The 15921-nt window shown below is 37.0% G+C and overlaps 2 protein-coding genes across 6 annotated transcripts; one reads left to right on the plus strand and one right to left on the minus strand.

Moving 5' to 3' along the window:
* The first annotated feature begins 1222 nt into the window (after window positions 1–1222).
* LOC7489374 (uncharacterized protein At1g26090, chloroplastic) lies at window positions 1223–4616 on the plus strand. 2 transcript variants are annotated; one of them, XM_002314853.4, is made up of 7 exons: window positions 1225–1587; window positions 2161–2304; window positions 2404–2478; window positions 2580–2764; window positions 2843–3014; window positions 3090–3509; window positions 4324–4616. In XM_002314853.4, the coding sequence occupies exons 1-7, from the start codon at window positions 1357–1359 to the stop codon at window positions 4453–4455; spliced, it is 1359 nt and encodes a 452-aa protein (XP_002314889.3). In that variant the 5' UTR covers window positions 1225–1356; the 3' UTR covers window positions 4456–4616. The 2 variants fall into 2 exon arrangements, with proteins under 2 accessions (XP_024465655.1, XP_002314889.3); XM_024609887.2 differs by having other exon boundaries at window positions 1223–1587; window positions 2580–3014.
* Window positions 4617–8133: 3517 nt separating this feature from the next.
* LOC7489375 (protein CHUP1, chloroplastic) lies at window positions 8134–15528 on the minus strand. Of its 4 annotated transcripts, none has more exons than XM_024611015.2 (10): window positions 15389–15528; window positions 13340–13599; window positions 13034–13125; window positions 12168–12920; window positions 10331–11647; window positions 10094–10225; window positions 9507–9688; window positions 9170–9281; window positions 8608–8751; window positions 8134–8394 (listed from the first exon to the last, which is right to left on the minus strand). In XM_024611015.2, the coding sequence occupies exons 2-10, from the start codon at window positions 13446–13448 to the stop codon at window positions 8293–8295; spliced, it is 2943 nt and encodes a 980-aa protein (XP_024466783.1). In that variant the 5' UTR covers window positions 13449–13599; window positions 15389–15528; the 3' UTR covers window positions 8134–8292. The 4 variants fall into 4 exon arrangements, with proteins under 4 accessions (XP_024466783.1, XP_024466781.1, XP_024466780.1 ...); XM_024611013.2 differs by lacking the exon at window positions 15389–15528 and adding an exon at window positions 13751–13997; XM_024611012.2 differs by lacking the exon at window positions 15389–15528 and adding an exon at window positions 13751–13997 and having other exon boundaries at window positions 13340–13643.
* Between the last annotated feature and the right edge of the window lie 393 nt (window positions 15529–15921).

The raw sequence follows: 15921 nt of genomic DNA on the forward strand, positions 1-15921 counted from the left end.
TTAGTTAAATAAATAAAAAACAAAAAGATAGGCGTGTGGGAAGTGTTCATGTCCTTCAAGTGATGCGGGCGACGTCTCCCAACATCCAAAAATGCAATTCTATCATGTCATTGGAAGTGTCATTGTGTTTTTTTTTTAATTGGTGCGACATATATTGCTGGTGAACTTTTCTTTTTTCTTTCTCTTTTTCTCTCTATCCTCTCCTAAAATTACAACATGATCTTTTTGTTGTTGGTATTTCAACTCTGGTTTTTATTATTTTTTATTTATAATTTTTAGTCTTGGCTTTTTTGTAAAACTTTTATTTATTTTCAGGTTCATCATTCAATCCTACTTTACCGGATATTACATTTTTCAATGCGGTCCTCTTTCTTTGAATTTCTATTTTTTTTCTTGGCCTTCTTGTAAAAATTTTAGTGGTTTTCAATTTCATTTTTCAACTCAAATTGATCGTATTATGTTTTTCAATTCGATATTTATTGTTTTTATTTATATTTTTTTCTTTGTTCTTTTGTAAAAATTATTATTCTTTTCAATTTAACCCTTTAATTACAATATTATTTTTTATATCAATTTTGATACTTAGTTTTTTTGTCCTTTTAGTAAGTTATTTTTTTTTAATTTCATCATTTAGTTAAATATAAAATTTATTTTGTATTTTAATTTTATTCTCTTTCTTTTAATTGTTATTTTTAAAATTTTTTTGTATAATTAAAATTTCATTTTTTAATTTCATCATTCAATATTTAATTGATTAGGAATTGAACTTCATGATTTTTTTCAAATTAGATGTTTTGGGTCTAGTGACTTGGATCACGGGTTTGAAAAGCTAACACTTTTTTTTATATATATATAAAAAGCTTTATAATTCTTTTTTTTATCAGGTTATTTGAATAACAAAAATTCGGTTAATTTGTTTACATATTTATTATGATCATGGGTTTGACGGATATTTCAATTGACTCAGCCCTAATTAACATATTTATATGTTTCTTATAATCGGTTTTTTATATAATTTTCTTATCCCATTTCAACACCTCAATATATAAGTGTTACATGTTTATTTTTGTAGTTGAAATTTTGTTTTGTGATTTTTTAAATTATTTTTTTACTTTAAATTAATTTTTTTAGTGTTTTTAAATAGTTTAGATTTTTTATATTAAAAATAATTATTTTTTAAAAATATTATTTTTATATATTTACAAGAAAAAATACTATGAAATGCATCGCTACCTCACTAACTAATTAACAACGAAAGCCAAACAGGACAAGAGACCGGCTCCTCCACCTTCAAAAACACCGAGTCACTGACCCATTCGATAAGACCCGCTGAAGTTTGCCCAGAATTTGCAAAAGATGGCTACTTTTTCTTCCTCACCTTTGCTATTTGCAAACCCAGATTCTGGTTTCTCTCTTTTAGAACGAACTTGTAAAATCAAGATGCTTAGAAGAACAACAGCTACTCCTCCATCCATTACTGCTGCTTCTTTGAATGATAATGATGATCAAAGTTCTTCATCAAAGTTGGTCACTTTTATAGGCAAAGGTGGCTCTGGAAAGACTACCTCTGCAATTTTCGCTGCCCAGGTTCTTCTTTCCTTGAATTCTTGCTATTCAACTTAAGTCAATTTGTTTCAATCTCTTTTGCCGTATTCAATCAGTTATGTTAATATTTACTTAGTGTTTTTTTCATGGGTTAAAAGTCTGAAATTTATAGTTAAAGGAAGGGCATTATGATGGAACTATGGCCTTATGATCTCTGTTCGCAGTTTTTAATAATTTATCGAAGAGACAATACTTTTATGATTTTGAACTGTCTGAATCAAATGCATGCTTGTGATGTGGTAGACTGGAATGTAATGTGATTGAATCAAAGTAGATGAATGATATCTAGGAGACTTTAAGAAAAATAAACCAAAGTTTTTTCCAGATGGAATTTCCTTTTGGTCACTGTTTTCTACTGTAGATTAATTTGAAGATAGTTAATACACCGTATTTCTTCTTACTAGTTTAGACTGGATAGTATGATGGGAATGTAGAAGTTTAAACATTGGTTTTATTTTCTTTGCATAGTTTTTGTTTTTATTTTTTACGCAATTTGTGCAAGTTATGGTGGGATCTTAATTTTTTTTTTGCTTTGTTTTGCCGATTTTCATTCAGCATTATGCAATGTCTGGGCTTCGGACATGCTTGGTGATACAGACCCAAGATCCCTCTGCTGAATATCTACTGAACTATAAGATTGGAACTTCTCCTACCGAGTGCAGTGACAACCTTTGGGCTGTTAGGTTGGAAACCAGTAAAGTGTGTTTTTTCACTTCTTTTTTCTTGTTTCTTTATGGAACTTCAAACTTTTAATGTAAATGGTGCAGGTGCATTGATAATTGCTCTTGATATCTGCAGATGCTTCTTGAGCCTCTTGATCGGCTGAAGCAAGCCGATTCTCGTCTTAAGATGACTCAAGGAGTTCTCGAAGGGGTAGGTATGTAGTGGCTCTCTCAATATGCTTGTGCTGTATCATAGTCATCAAATAGTGCACTTCCCACTGAATGTTCTGTATCTTTTATCATAATGTGAAGGTGGTTGGAGAAGAGCTTGGTGTGCTTCCTGCAATGGATTCTATTTTTGCAGTATATGCACTTGCAGGGCTTGTAGGATCATTAAATGTTAACCAGACCAACAGAGATAAATTTGACATAATAGTATATGATGGAGTCAGCACTGATGAAACACTTCGAGTGATAGGAGCAGCTAGTAAAGCAAGGTTAGTTGAATTTCTAACCTCCCCAACTCAACTCTCTCTCATATTTTTGTCTGTATTGAACAACATAACTGTGCTCAGATTGTATTTGAAATATCTGAGGAATTTGGCCGAGAAGACTGATCTTGGGAGATTGGCTGGTCCTTCACTCGTGAGCCTTGTTGATGAAGCATTGAGTTTAAGTGGTAGCAAATATAATTTGAACAGGAAAACGAGTGCTGAAATATGGGACAGTTTGGAAACAATGTTAATGGTAAATGTGATTCATGCTTCTTGCTTCTCCATTTCTACACAAACTTGATAGCATTTTGTGTTGATTATACTGCAGCAAGGATCTTCTGCTTTTTATGAACCATCTAGATTTGGATGCTATCTTGTGATGGACCCTAACATTCCAACATCAGTGAATGCTGCTTTGCGTTATTGGGGCTGTACCCTCCAAGCTGGTGCGCAAGTTTCTGGTGCAATTGGAATTTCTTCACCACGTTTCAATGAAGAATCATTGGAAGGAGTCAAGAAAAACTTTTTGCCCTTGCCTTTTGCTTTCATTCCACATCTCTCAATAGGTTACCCTCCTGAATGGAATTCAGTCATGCTAAACACTGTTGGTCATGATGCAAGAACTTTATTTTCCTTGCCAGCAAGTCACAGCAATAGCATGGCACCACCAGTAAAGTTTGACGCAGCTGAAAAATCAGTTACTCTTTTCATGCCAGGTTTTGACAAGTCAGAGATCAAGCTATACCAAGTATATCCCTTTCCTTCATATGTTCTTTTTTCCAAAGATCTTTATCATGTTTCACAAACTGTCCAAATTTGTTTTCGTTACTTCAGTTTGCAATAGTTAAATGGCTGGAAAAACCTCCCTTTTTTTCCATATTATAGGACGGAAGGTCCTTGTGAAATCGTTTATCATAGTTCAGAAAGTGTTTTCTATAATTGCAGTTCTTTTGAGTCTTGGTTGAAAAAAGAGAAATTCATATGCCTGGGAAATTATTCCAAGGGAGACACGAGTAGCTTCATGCACTTCCAGAATTCGTTAGATATTATGGCATTTAAGTCATTGTAATTAAGAGGATACATAAAATGAACTCCTAGGAAGGATTAATCTCTTAGAATTAGTACGATATTCTGGCATTTAAGTCCATTGTAATTAAGAGGATACAGAAATCTACTTGTATCTCTTGAAATATAATAATAATCTGAGCTTAGTTTTGTAAATTGAATTCATGTTAGTTCTGCAATTGTAGTTAGCAGATTTGATTGGCGCCTTGAATAAAAGCCATGAGCCTTTAAAATGGAAAAGAAGATCCTTATTTGAACTGTAGATTTATTGCACAAGTGTTAAGTAGCTTTAATTCCAATAATGAAAAGTATGAATTCATTGTTTTATTGTGAAAAATTCACAAATTTTAATCAATTCGCTGATTTAGGCATCATCAACAGTGTATCCTGTTTTTTTTGGTGGGATAGTTGCAAAAAGATCTTTTTGCTCCTTTTTTGTTTAATCAGTTTGTTTAGTAACATTAACATAATTTTTTATGCTTTCCTGATAAATGCAGTATAGAGGAGGATCTGAATTGTTGGTTGAAGCAGGGGACCAGAGACGTGTAATCTGTCTCCCAACAAAAATTCAAGGTAAGGTGGGAGGTGCAAAGTTCTTTGACAGAAGTCTTGTAATCACAATGCGATAGTGTGACTGCAAAAGACTACTTGTCATGTATTCTTGCTTTTGTTCTTGACTGTTCAAGATTGATGTGTGGAGCATCGATAACAGATTTTATCTGATGGTGGCTATTGGTTTCGGGGTCATTCACCCTTTGGAATAAATCTGATTATTGCTCTTTACCTACAACTATTGCACATTGTGTCATGACCCCCTTTGGAATAAATCTGATTATTGCTCTTTACCTACAACTATTGCACATTGTGTCCAGCTTTGAGTGCATGAAAGTGTACATCAACAGTTGTAGCCTTTGAAAACAACATTTAAATTCACCATTCAACCAACAGTTGTAGAGTTGGTCAGTGACTCAATATGCAAAATCCTCCCAATAACCTTTTGGAGGTTTGCGCATGCATGGTATAATAATTTAGAGCTAAGTTCTATTGATGGGTTCAATGACCTATGTGCTAAGCTAGTGGCACGCCTTAGCACCAACATACCCCGCCAAGAAAAGCTCCACGAAACTATTTGATGTTACCTAACAAGAAGGCGAGTCTACATGTGCATATTTAAAAGGTTTAATAAGGAGATGATCAAGGTGAGAGAATTGCTTAAGCCAATAGATTTAAAGGTCTTGACAAGAGAGGTAAGAGAACATACCTTTTGGATAAAAGTTTATGCCTTACCAGTTAAAAGTTTGCTCAAGGTGAAACAAGTTATGGAAAATTACATATTGGTGGAAGAGGTTGATTTTCTATGACATGAGCCCCCTTCTTATTACATGGATAACCAAGAACCTTCAAGGTGAAATCATTCTCTTAATAGAAATGAAAGTTATAGGAAAAACCATGAAGGATTAACCCATGGTCATTTGATGTATCCTAAGAATCACTCATTTGAAGTTATCAGGGCAGTTAAAACAAACATCTTGGTGCCACCTCTAAGACATGTCACTTCTAAGAACCTCCCTTGTACATATTACTCAGATCACTTTAGGATGCATAATCCTCAATATGAATGTAAGTTTATTTTTGAAATAAAAATAATGTATCTTTGACATATATTCCATATCTACTGATTTTTAGTAGGGGCTTCCAAATACTTTCTAAGAAAGGGATTGACTTGATCTCCTTAGGGGTCTCTCATCAATTCGTCAGGGGTTGATCTAGGATTCCTATTCTCCAGGTGATGCCTGGAGGCCTCTCACCAATTCGTCAGGGGTTGATTTAGGATCCCCTATTCTTCACGTGATGCCTAGACACCTCTCACAAATTCGTTAGGGGTTAATCTGGGATCTCTCATTCTCTAAGTGATTCTTAGAGGCCTCTCACCAATTCGTTAGGGGTTGATCTTGGATCCCTATTTTTTAGGTGATGCCTAAGGGCCTCTCACCAATTCACTAGGGGTTGATCTTGGATCTTCCACCTCTCCAATACAGTCTCGAACTGGCACCACTCTCCGATATAGAGCTCTTATGTCTCATGCCATCCTAGAAAGGTTATATATCTCTCATACACCATTGATCATTCTTCAATGAGGGGCTCCTAAGCTCCCACACCATCACAAGGGAGGTCTCAAACCTTTTACGAGCTCTCAAACCCCCACGCCATCATAAGAGAGGCTACAAATCTTCTACTATTTGGTGAGATCTTTCTTTCTTTAATTAAGAGCTTTCATGTCTCATACCATCTAGAGAGGCCACATACCTCTCATACTCCAGTGCAACCACTCTTCAAGGGATGAACTTGGTTTTTCTAGTGCAATAAGACCATCTTTAATGGATTTGTCCTCTCCCCTATTTAGAAATTCTTCTAAGTATGGGTATAACCAGGAGTTACCCTCCATGGATTTCCACCACTCTTTTTAAGTTCTCCTAAGCTCTTTAAAATTTTTTCTAAGTATAGGCTTGCTCTCCATAGGTTTCCACTAACCACTTAAATTTTTTTCTAAGTATGAAGTCTTTTATATCCCAACTTACCTTCTTAAAATTTTTTCTAAGTATGAGTTCCTCCATGATTCCCCTCTACATACTTAGAATTTTTTTAAAACATGGTGCATATCCACACACGGGTTCTCTAGTTTATTACTCGAGGTTTCAACCCCTCTTCTTATATGAAGAAAATTCGATGAACTCGTCATGGTAATCAGGTATTGTTATAAGTTTTTATGGATTAATACCACAAAAAGTTAGATGGCTGCTGATGGATCCAAATAAAATGGACTCAAACCCCCTTACGATGGACCAAAAAAATTTCCTCAAAATAGACCCAACAAGAACACTCTTTAAGCTCAGGCTTAGTATTCTGAGCCCCAAGTGCAGCAGAGGGGCAAAGAAGTGGGCTCGAGCATGGTAGCTTGAACCCAACTCCTAAGGAGCTTGGGCTCCGACTCCTGCCCGAACCCAACTCCTTAGAGGACATGGGCTCAGGCATGAAGCCCGATCCCATGCTGGGCGTGCACCCCAGCACCCTCGTGGGCTCGGGAGCTGGCCCCGAGCCCAGCATGCTTGGGTCCAGGCAGTTCATCTGGACCCGTTTCTCACCTCTAATGGGCTTGAGCCCAACATTTGCTAGAGATTTTTCCGAAACCCCATGCGAGTCCCTTAATATTTTCTATTGATCCAATATGTATTATTTTGAGTAGAATATAATTTAAAATATCACAAAAGTAAAATTACACTCCAACTCTTTCTCTCCATAAAAGGATAAAATTCATGAGCTATAAATACACCATGAATCCTTCAAGTCAAAGGTTCACAATTTCTTCATTCTCTACTGTATATATATTTTCAGAGCATCTCTCTTTAAAATATTATTGCATTTTCTCTCTCAATAAAGTTACTGACTTTATCATCGGAGAGTCCCTACGCTTATCAAATGATACATCTTGTAGATATCAGTTACCGATCACTTGGCTTATCAGACATTACTTGCTACTAGTTACCAACCCTCTGGTCTTTTCATATCAAGTTACTATATACTTTGATTATGAAGAATAGATCAGATTACTTAAACTAAGAGATCAATCAATTAAATAACATATTTATCTTATTTCTAAACATCTTGAATCTTGGAACTCATCAACGGAAAGAGAAATTTACCCGTTACCTATTTTGCCAACTATCTATGCATCCAAACTAAAATCTTTTCTATACGATATTTTGCATGAAGGTCATATTTGAAGAGGAAAAAAAATACCTCACAGGGTTTATGAGGGATTCTCTGTAACAGTTTCCTTCCTCGGAGAGCAAAGTACACAATATCGCCTCTTTACTTCCCACCGAGATGCGAACTTGCACCTAATATTTCATTACCGTGGATTTTCAATGTCTTTGAGACGCCATAGAGTTCATTACCTTAGCTTCTAAAGCAGGACAATGTTAATTGATAAACTAGCAGTACAGAAAACAGAAATCTTATGTGAGTCTCGACTGAGAAACCATTAACAAATATCACTCCCTCATTAACTGAACATTTAACCAAACAAGTCTAATGCCCAGGATACACTGGTGCTTATATTTTTTGGTTTCAAGTTTCTGTAACGAGGTGAAGTTGAAACTGTGATTATTCACTTGCCAAAAGTCTTGAGCAATTACAAATCCTTTTTTTCTACTTCCAGCTATTCAGCCCATGTCGACTTCATAGCATCTTAACAACGCTATGCTACCCTGAAATCCGTTTTCCTGCGTTTTTTTTCCAAACTAAACTTGAGACGGTCAAAGGACAATAAAATTTATAAATATTTCCCTGTATAAAGTAACTTTAACCTTTGTTGGCTCAAGCTGGACTGGTTTTTTCTACAATATCCAATCTATATGATGTTCTATGAAGACATGAAATGAGATGACGCAATATACAACAGAAAATTATGACCCTTCCATCTTATTCTCTTCTCCCATTTGTGAACGTACACGGCTCCTCAGTTCCTCAAAAGCCTTCATGCTCTCTGCATCAAAGCCTCCAGCAAACTGGAAATAGATCCACGTCAAGAGACAAAATTGCAGATTGATAAGAAACTTGCATTTCAATGTTATAAGGTTAACCTGTGATTAAATGCTATGGAAATATAGACACCAGAGATAATTTGCTACCACCCTGGCAGTACCATACAGTTTCCATCTAATCACCATCCGGATAATTTGCATTCCAGTATTCAAATTTAACATGGAGATAAAATATACCTGATGAACACGGAAAGCGAAACGAACACCTTGCAGTACCAAAAACTCTCTGTTTGGTTCTTTCTCAGGTCCACTCATTGTATCTAGTTCTGATGCAACACGCTTCATGTACTTTCTTGCCAACTGCACGGATGAGAGCTTGATCTGCAATGAGAAAGATGTCACGTGACCAACTTCGGTATTGAAACAATGGAAGTTTTTCCCTTGAATGATCTGCATTTTTATGGATACTTGATACAATCATAAATTATTCTCGTATCACGAGTAAATTTTGTATCCATCGCTAAAAAAAAGGCTGTCACAGCAATGGCATAAAGCTGTCTTCAAGGCCATATTTTTAACAAGAAAAAATGTGTCTTGCTGAATCATCGGCATATATGAGTTTTGGTCATAAACTTGCTCATCATATCTATCAACAGATAAAAAAAATATAACCTGTTAAATATGCAACTGTTGAGGAAAACGTGATTCTATGAGCCAAAAGATAGAGAACACAAACATTTTCATAACTAATTCCATGTATACATACATCAAAATTTATATCTTCTCGTTTTAAGCATACCTTGCCAACAACTCCTGAATCTAATAACCAATTAGTTGGGATCCCAAACTCTCTGTATCGGGAAACAGCCATGTCTCTTGTACGCAATAGTGCATATACGCTGTTTTCCACTCTGGCAAAGAATAAAAGAAAAATAAGACGGGAAATTAGGCCAGTTGAAAGAATAAACTATCTCCTAACAGTTTATTATGGTAGAAGATATCAGGCCACCACGACACCTCCTAGGGGAATACTATTTATTATTTGAAATGCCATACACAAAATATGTTAGTAAGTTTCCAATCTTCTCAGAGTTCTATAATCTATTTAACAAGCATGAGAAGAAGAATGTACTTACTTTTCGAGCAATTTGTACATCTTTTTTAAAGCAGCTTCACATGGGAGGTTGGGATCATCAACAAAAGAGGTTACTTGCCTCTCCAATTTCATGAGATCCTGGTACTCAAAAGCTGCTTCTCTCAATGCATCAGCTTTACTTTCAGGCCAATCAAAGTGCTTGAGAACTGCTCGTTCATCAACCTAAAGAAATAAAAAAATAAAAAAATGAATTGATATGATCAGAGTCTTGAACAATAACCTAGCAGCCAAGGAAATGTTACATTTGGAAATATTTGGCAGGTGAAGTTTCTCTTTATTCTTCCATTGTGCCAGTTAAAGCACTGAAGGAAGCAAAGAGTTCGTAGCTTTTCTGGAGGTGAGTTATTGCTAAAAGAAAATTCTGAATGAGATAATAGTATTAAAAGCTATATTACTAAGGGTTCAGCGTGATGATTTGAATGTGGCATGTATATGTGTTCCATATTTCCTGAAAATATCTTTGCGCTTGAACCGCATGAGATCCCTCATCCCTTTTCTTATTTTAAAAAGTCGTTAGCTCTGATAGATAACTACCAAATTTTTGCCACTAGGAAGTAAATGACATACCAAGAAAGATAATTCCTCATCGAGCCAGTTTACAAAGGCCACCAAGTCATCTATGGTGGAGAAGGAAGCTGCTCGAACTTCAGTTGCCAATGACTGGACGAAATCACCTTGAGTTTCTACATCTGCTTTCACCTGGATCCAGCACATGGAATTTTGCATTAGCAGATCAGGGCAGTGAGACTATTTTATGAGAAAAATAAGAAGGAAAACAAAAATAAAGGCAAATATTTAACGCACAGCCAACAGGAAAGACGATCTGTTCTCAATTTCCCCTATCATGTTGCTGCGAGCATGTGATACATTAGATGTTGAAGAAATCAAAGATGATGTATCCTTCTTTGCCTCGCGTTTCATCAAACTCTGATAAAATTCTACTAGTTCCGGAGCCCGGTGAACTTTATCACCACTTCCTGCTCCTCTTGGCAAGCTTCCAGGTGGAGGAGGTGGACGAGGTGGTCCACCAGGTGGAGGAGGTGGTGGTGGCGGTGCACCTGGTGGTGGAGGTGGCACTCCACCTGAAGGATTGGCATTTGTAGCAACTGGAGCACCAGCAGATGATTTAGGAGGAGGCCGCGGCACCCTAGGAGCCCTCTTCTCGGTGTGGGCAAGTTTCATCTTGCTTACTGTCTGCGAATCAACATCCTTACCATCACTAGATTGTTCACTTGACTCACCAGAGGCAACTGGTTTCTCTTTTATTTGGGAAAGTTTAGCTGGCAAAGTTATGGGTATAACTTTCTCCCCCTTTGTTCCAAACTGAAAATTTGAACTGTCACTAAACTTCACTGCTCTTGCTTTTTCTGCTTTTTCCTTAATATGCTTCTCCCTTTCTAAGGCCAACTTGTGTCTGTCTTTATAGGCAGGATACTTCTCATCTAAAACTCCTTCCACCGATTTAGACATTACTTGGAAAGATGAAGCAACAGAATTTAGTGAGTCACCAGGAGAGTCAGGAGCATCCTGATCCATCTTTCCAAATGAAGTTATGGCTACAGTATCACTTGCATTCCTTATCATCAAGGATTCCAACGGACCCCTTGGACGGTGGCTCATGCTAGACCTGCTTGGAGATACTCCTGAGAAGGATCTGGACGGTGAAGAAAAGGCACTTGAATCATCTTTGCTTCTGCCCCATTTCTTCAGTTTTTGAATTAAATTAGGTTTCTTACTGAAACTGTATCTGCTAGAAGAACTGTCAATGGAAGTATTGTCAAAGTCCTCACTTCCAGGAGAAGATGGGTGAGAATAGTTGCTTTCCATATCTGTGTCTCCTTGTCCTCGTTCTGATCCGGCATATTCTAACAGTAGTTGTTTAGCCCTCTCTTGGGACTTGGGGCTCAGACTTTTATTGAGATCACGAGCTGAAACTTTTCCTGAAGGTGTTTGGTAGTTCCGGAGCTCATACCTCAAGCATGCATTGACCCAACGAAGGTACACTAGCTCTTCAACTTCACTAAACCTGTTCATTTGAAGTCCTTCCACTTGTTTTAACAGGTCTTCATTTGCGTGCTTTAAATTATTGACCTCCTCTCTTACCTTGGCAACCATTTCTGTCTGCAGCACCATTAGACAAAGCACAGAGAGGAAAATTTAAGTAATCATGTAAACAAACGCAGATCATAAGTTTAAGATATAAAACAAAAATTTAATTATTCTGTCCACTGAATATGTTTAACTATATTCTAGAAATAAGCTTTTCCAAAATATCTATGAATACTATATTTTGTTCTACTTCGTATCTCAAACTTGCCGAAACTAAATATCCTTTACTGCGTAGCAGTTACTAGAGAAAAGATGTTAACTACAAAGGTGATTAGGAGAAAATATAGCCCAAACACCTAGCATGTTTAATTGTTCCTCAATTCTCCAGAATATTTATGCACTACTGAACCCATTGTCAAAAGGAAACATGTTGCGCTTTACAGATTGGATAAGACGACAGCATCTCTCTTGAAATGAAAGGCGAGCATAAACAATACGCCACCATCCACCCTCAGAATGTACAGAGGAAAAAAGATGAAAAAACCTCAAGAATGTGCTTAAGAATTTCTTGAGCGAAAACTACGGCTCTTACCTCTGACAAATTGGAGAGGGATGTTAATTTAGCTTCAGCAGCACCCAGCTTAATAATCAACTCTCTCTTTTCATGTTGAAGCTCTTTGTTCTTCCTCTTAAGTTCCACAACTTCTACCTCCAACTCCTTCACAGCCTTCAGCCTCTTTTCAACCTCTGCATCCTTTTTCACAGCTTCTTGCTCTTTTGCCTGAAGACCAGAAACTTGTTGTTTGAGCAATAACAACTGGCCCTTCGTCTGGTTAGCATCAAGCTGAATTTGCCTCTGAAACTCCTTTATCTTGTTCCTTGCCAATTCCAATTCCTTCTTGGAAGAAGCTCCATGCGAAATCTCTTCTTGAAGCTTCTTCCTCTCAGCTTGCAGGGAATTGATGGTAATATTTAGCATGTCAATCTCAACGGTCTTAATTTTGAGCTGCCTTTGCAATTCAACGACGTCTGATTCCTGTTCCTTCAACCCATAGTACTCGAGCAATTCACCTTCAAGCTTTACCTCTCTCTCCTCCAATTCTCTTACTAGGTTGCGCAAACATTCCAGCTCACTTGCATTGTTTGCCATCTCAGTTTCATAAATTTTGTCCTTCTCTGCTTGGTCAAACTTTTCCCCAGGTAATGGATAATCGATTTCCCCAGACAGAAGATCTTCGAATTCAGGTAGAATATCTTCATCTTCCATACCAGGTGGAGTACCTTGAGCATGGTTAAATATGCTATTAATCAATTTGACCTCTTCTTCCTCTTCTTCTTCCTCCACCTGCAATATATATTGCACATTAATTCAAAGAAAATAATGGAAAACATCACCTCACATACTTATGTGGTCTAAATTGAGATAAAAAATTGATTTAAGTTTGTGTATACACTTACATCCTTCTCTTTAATGCTATCATCAAAATATGTAAACTGTTCTCTGTCATCTCCTTTGATTTGATGTTGCTCAATGCTTGCTTCACCATTTTCTGAGTTTCAATTCGACCAGAGAGTAACCACGAAATGCAAGAAGCATGTAAGCATATCAGCATAGAAAAGAAGTCTTTTAAGTAAGTTTTTCTATCTACAATACATTAACTTCATGTCTTATATTATGTGTTTATGTAGATATCAGCATAGATGCACTCTTTCAGCTTTCTGATAAAAGACAAAATTATGACTAAAACTTGTAGAATTTGTTACCTGAACGCTTGGCTGAAGAGTCTGTTGACTTTGCAGTTTTTACATGAAGCTGTTTAGCTGCAAAGGCTGCAATTGAAGCAGCAACCAGGAAGCCTAACCTGACTATCATGTAGGTATTGTCGGTAGCAGAATCCTAACCTTCCACTCATCTATAGAAACAAACCAATCCCAAAGCAACTCTCCACCCATGTCTCCCTATCTCCATAACTGAGAATTCAAGCCATCATGTCTCCGGAAATGCACCAAGAGCTACCCAGACTCTGCAACAGCCAATAGCGCTTAATAAGAAACACCAGTGCAAAGCCTGTATAAAACCCAGATTACCAAACTTAAAATTATTTGCAAATTCAGTGGCTTTATCTATATAGTTTCTAGGAAAATCTGCATTATCATCTTATCAGGTTTACGGACCTCTCAAACAACGACTTGTTTGTCCACGAAGAGTTCCTGATAAGCAGAATTCCATCCAATTGTCTTGCTAAGAGCTACAGCAACCACCAGTATAACTAGTGGCCAGTTTTGCTCCAGAAGGATGTTAACAAATCGCAAAAATTTGGTTGGTATATCATTTTACCATTTCGTTTCATAGGAATATATATAGAGCTAAGAAAACCAGAAAACAACCTGAAAGAGACAACCACCACTGTAAAAAATTTTTAGCAACTACTTGAGCCCACCCCTAACGCATCTAGTTTCTTACCTACGTATCACATCTAATTGTTGTATAAGTTTAAAAAAGAAAAAAGATGTTAAATATGAAGAGAGCTGTGGGGTCTTTTTTTTTTCTTTTTTCTTTTTTCAAGCCTCCTAATAAATGATTCTGTTGGCTGCTATTAGCAGGCAATACTTGGGTGTTTGTCTGTCCAGTTAAAAACCCTAGCTAGCTTCAAGTTGATCAAAACTCAAAGATCAAACTATGCATCAGAAAATCCTAACCATCCGATTGAACTTGACCTTTTCTGGATAGTCGTTTTCATTGGAGGAGTGACCACAGTTTAATTGGTGTAATTTAAGAAAAATGGATTTACTCCAGATAAAGCCATGCTTCCTAGACATTGGATGCTTCGTTGGCAGAAAGTAAAAATCTTTGGTACTTAGGAGTGGAGTAAGGACATAATATTAAGAAGCGGGTCTAGTTCAAAGGGCATGGAGATCGGTGGATCCCCTCTTCTTGGGATTGAAACAGGAGGAAGGGGAAAGATAGAACAAGTGGGTTTCAAGGTTGAAATTTAATTCCCATCTGTTTGCTTAATGGACTGGAGCATATGTAAGAAGTTAGCCAAGCATATAAAAAGTGAGGCAAAGTTTTTTGTGAATGATTGATCATTTCACACTTTGCCCTTTTTTGGCTTTTCTCTAGAATTTCTTATCTCTAGCTAAAAAGTTTTGGTTTATTTGGTGAAATTCATGGGTTCCTTCGACCTTTTACTCTCATTTTGGATTTTTTTTTATGGCATATTTGGGGGAAACTCCAGGATATGATAAGCTCACAAAGCAACATCTTCGTACAGCAATCTATTTGTCTTTGCTTTCTAGTCATGAATTAAGCACCATTGACAAAATAATGCAAATGAATCCAACAAAACAAAATTCTATCAAGAGGGTGAGCTGGCAAATTCAGGAGCAGACAAATTTGACAGAAACGCTAGCACTCATCAATATCCATTGTTGGCCGAGGAATTTGTTGGTGTAAATCGAAGAAGCCCAAAAAAAAAATGAAGCAAAACAAAAACACGAGCAAATATCCCTTTTCTGCTTCATGAGAAATGAGTGGTCACCACTGTCTAACACTGTAGCAGCCAAATTAGCATCCAAAAAGACCAAGCCAATCCAGAAGAATGGGCTCTCATTATTTTTGTTTTTTTTTTTTTTTTGTGGTCTCCTGAAAATAATATAATTATAACCACATGGGGTCTGTTTAGGCACCTCGTTCTGGAGAAGACAAATTAAGTAGTCTCTTCCTAACAAAAAAAAAAAAAAAAGGAAAAATCTACATTTGCATTTACAGAGGAAAAAACAAAATTGAGGGCGGGGTAAAAGAAGGCATACCAGGTATGGTGTTATGAAGAAAATGGGCAAAGAAACTGGAGCCAAAGCATGGTTGAATACTGAAGAGCTGAGCATGAGTGAAGCCCAGATTGAACCACAAATCTTGGCTTTTGCCTTATGGTGGAAGCACGCACATAGACAAGGGAAAGTGGAGTGGATAGCATTGCAATTTGCAGCGCCAACTCAAGTGCATGGGCGGCAATGACTTTTTTTGAAAGCTTTCGGTAATTGAGTTCAGTAAGTCATGCAAAAGCACTCATCTTCCCCAAATGACTAGTTTGCCCTAACTTGATGGCTTAATCACTTGATGCCAGCACTTTCTTGGTGGGCATGCTTGGGGTAAATTGACAAGAATGTGAAGTCGAGCACAGCCAGGGCAGTGAGCCCAGAGATGTGAGCTCCCATCCTGATGTTAACTTTCTTCCTGTAATCATAGCATTTCCATGATTCGTTCGCCGTCCAAAGAATTGATAGGAGCTCGCAGCATCTTCAACTTAAAGGGTTTCGTTGGAAACTTTCTATGGCACATTACT

This window comes from Populus trichocarpa, chromosome 10 (assembly GCF_000002775.5).
Source record: "Populus trichocarpa isolate Nisqually-1 chromosome 10, P.trichocarpa_v4.1, whole genome shotgun sequence".
NCBI classification, from domain to species: domain Eukaryota; kingdom Viridiplantae; phylum Streptophyta; class Magnoliopsida; order Malpighiales; family Salicaceae; genus Populus; species Populus trichocarpa.

Bases quoted from the DNA above. Each gene is read 5' to 3' on its own strand.
- LOC7489374 (XM_024609887.2), top strand. From the start codon at position 1,357: ATGGCTACTTTTTCTTCCTCACCTTTGCTATTTGCAAACCCAGATTCT. The intron at 1,588-2,160 runs GTTCTTCTTTCC...ATTTTCATTCAG, and splicing joins CTGCAATTTTCGCTGCCCAG to CATTATGCAATGTCTGGGCT. The intron at 3,015-3,089 runs GTAAATGTGATT...ATTATACTGCAG, and splicing joins GTTTGGAAACAATGTTAATG to CAAGGATCTTCTGCTTTTTA.
- LOC7489375 (XM_024611015.2), bottom strand. From the start codon at position 13,448: ATGATAGTCAGGTTAGGCTTCCTGGTTGCTGCTTCAATTGCAGCCTTT. The intron at 9,282-9,506 runs GTAAGTACATTC...ATTCTTTGCCAG, and splicing joins ATGTACAAATTGCTCGAAAA to AGTGGAAAACAGCGTATATG. The intron at 8,752-9,169 runs GTATGCTTAAAA...TTCTCATTGCAG, and splicing joins ATTCAGGAGTTGTTGGCAAG to ATCAAGCTCTCATCCGTGCA.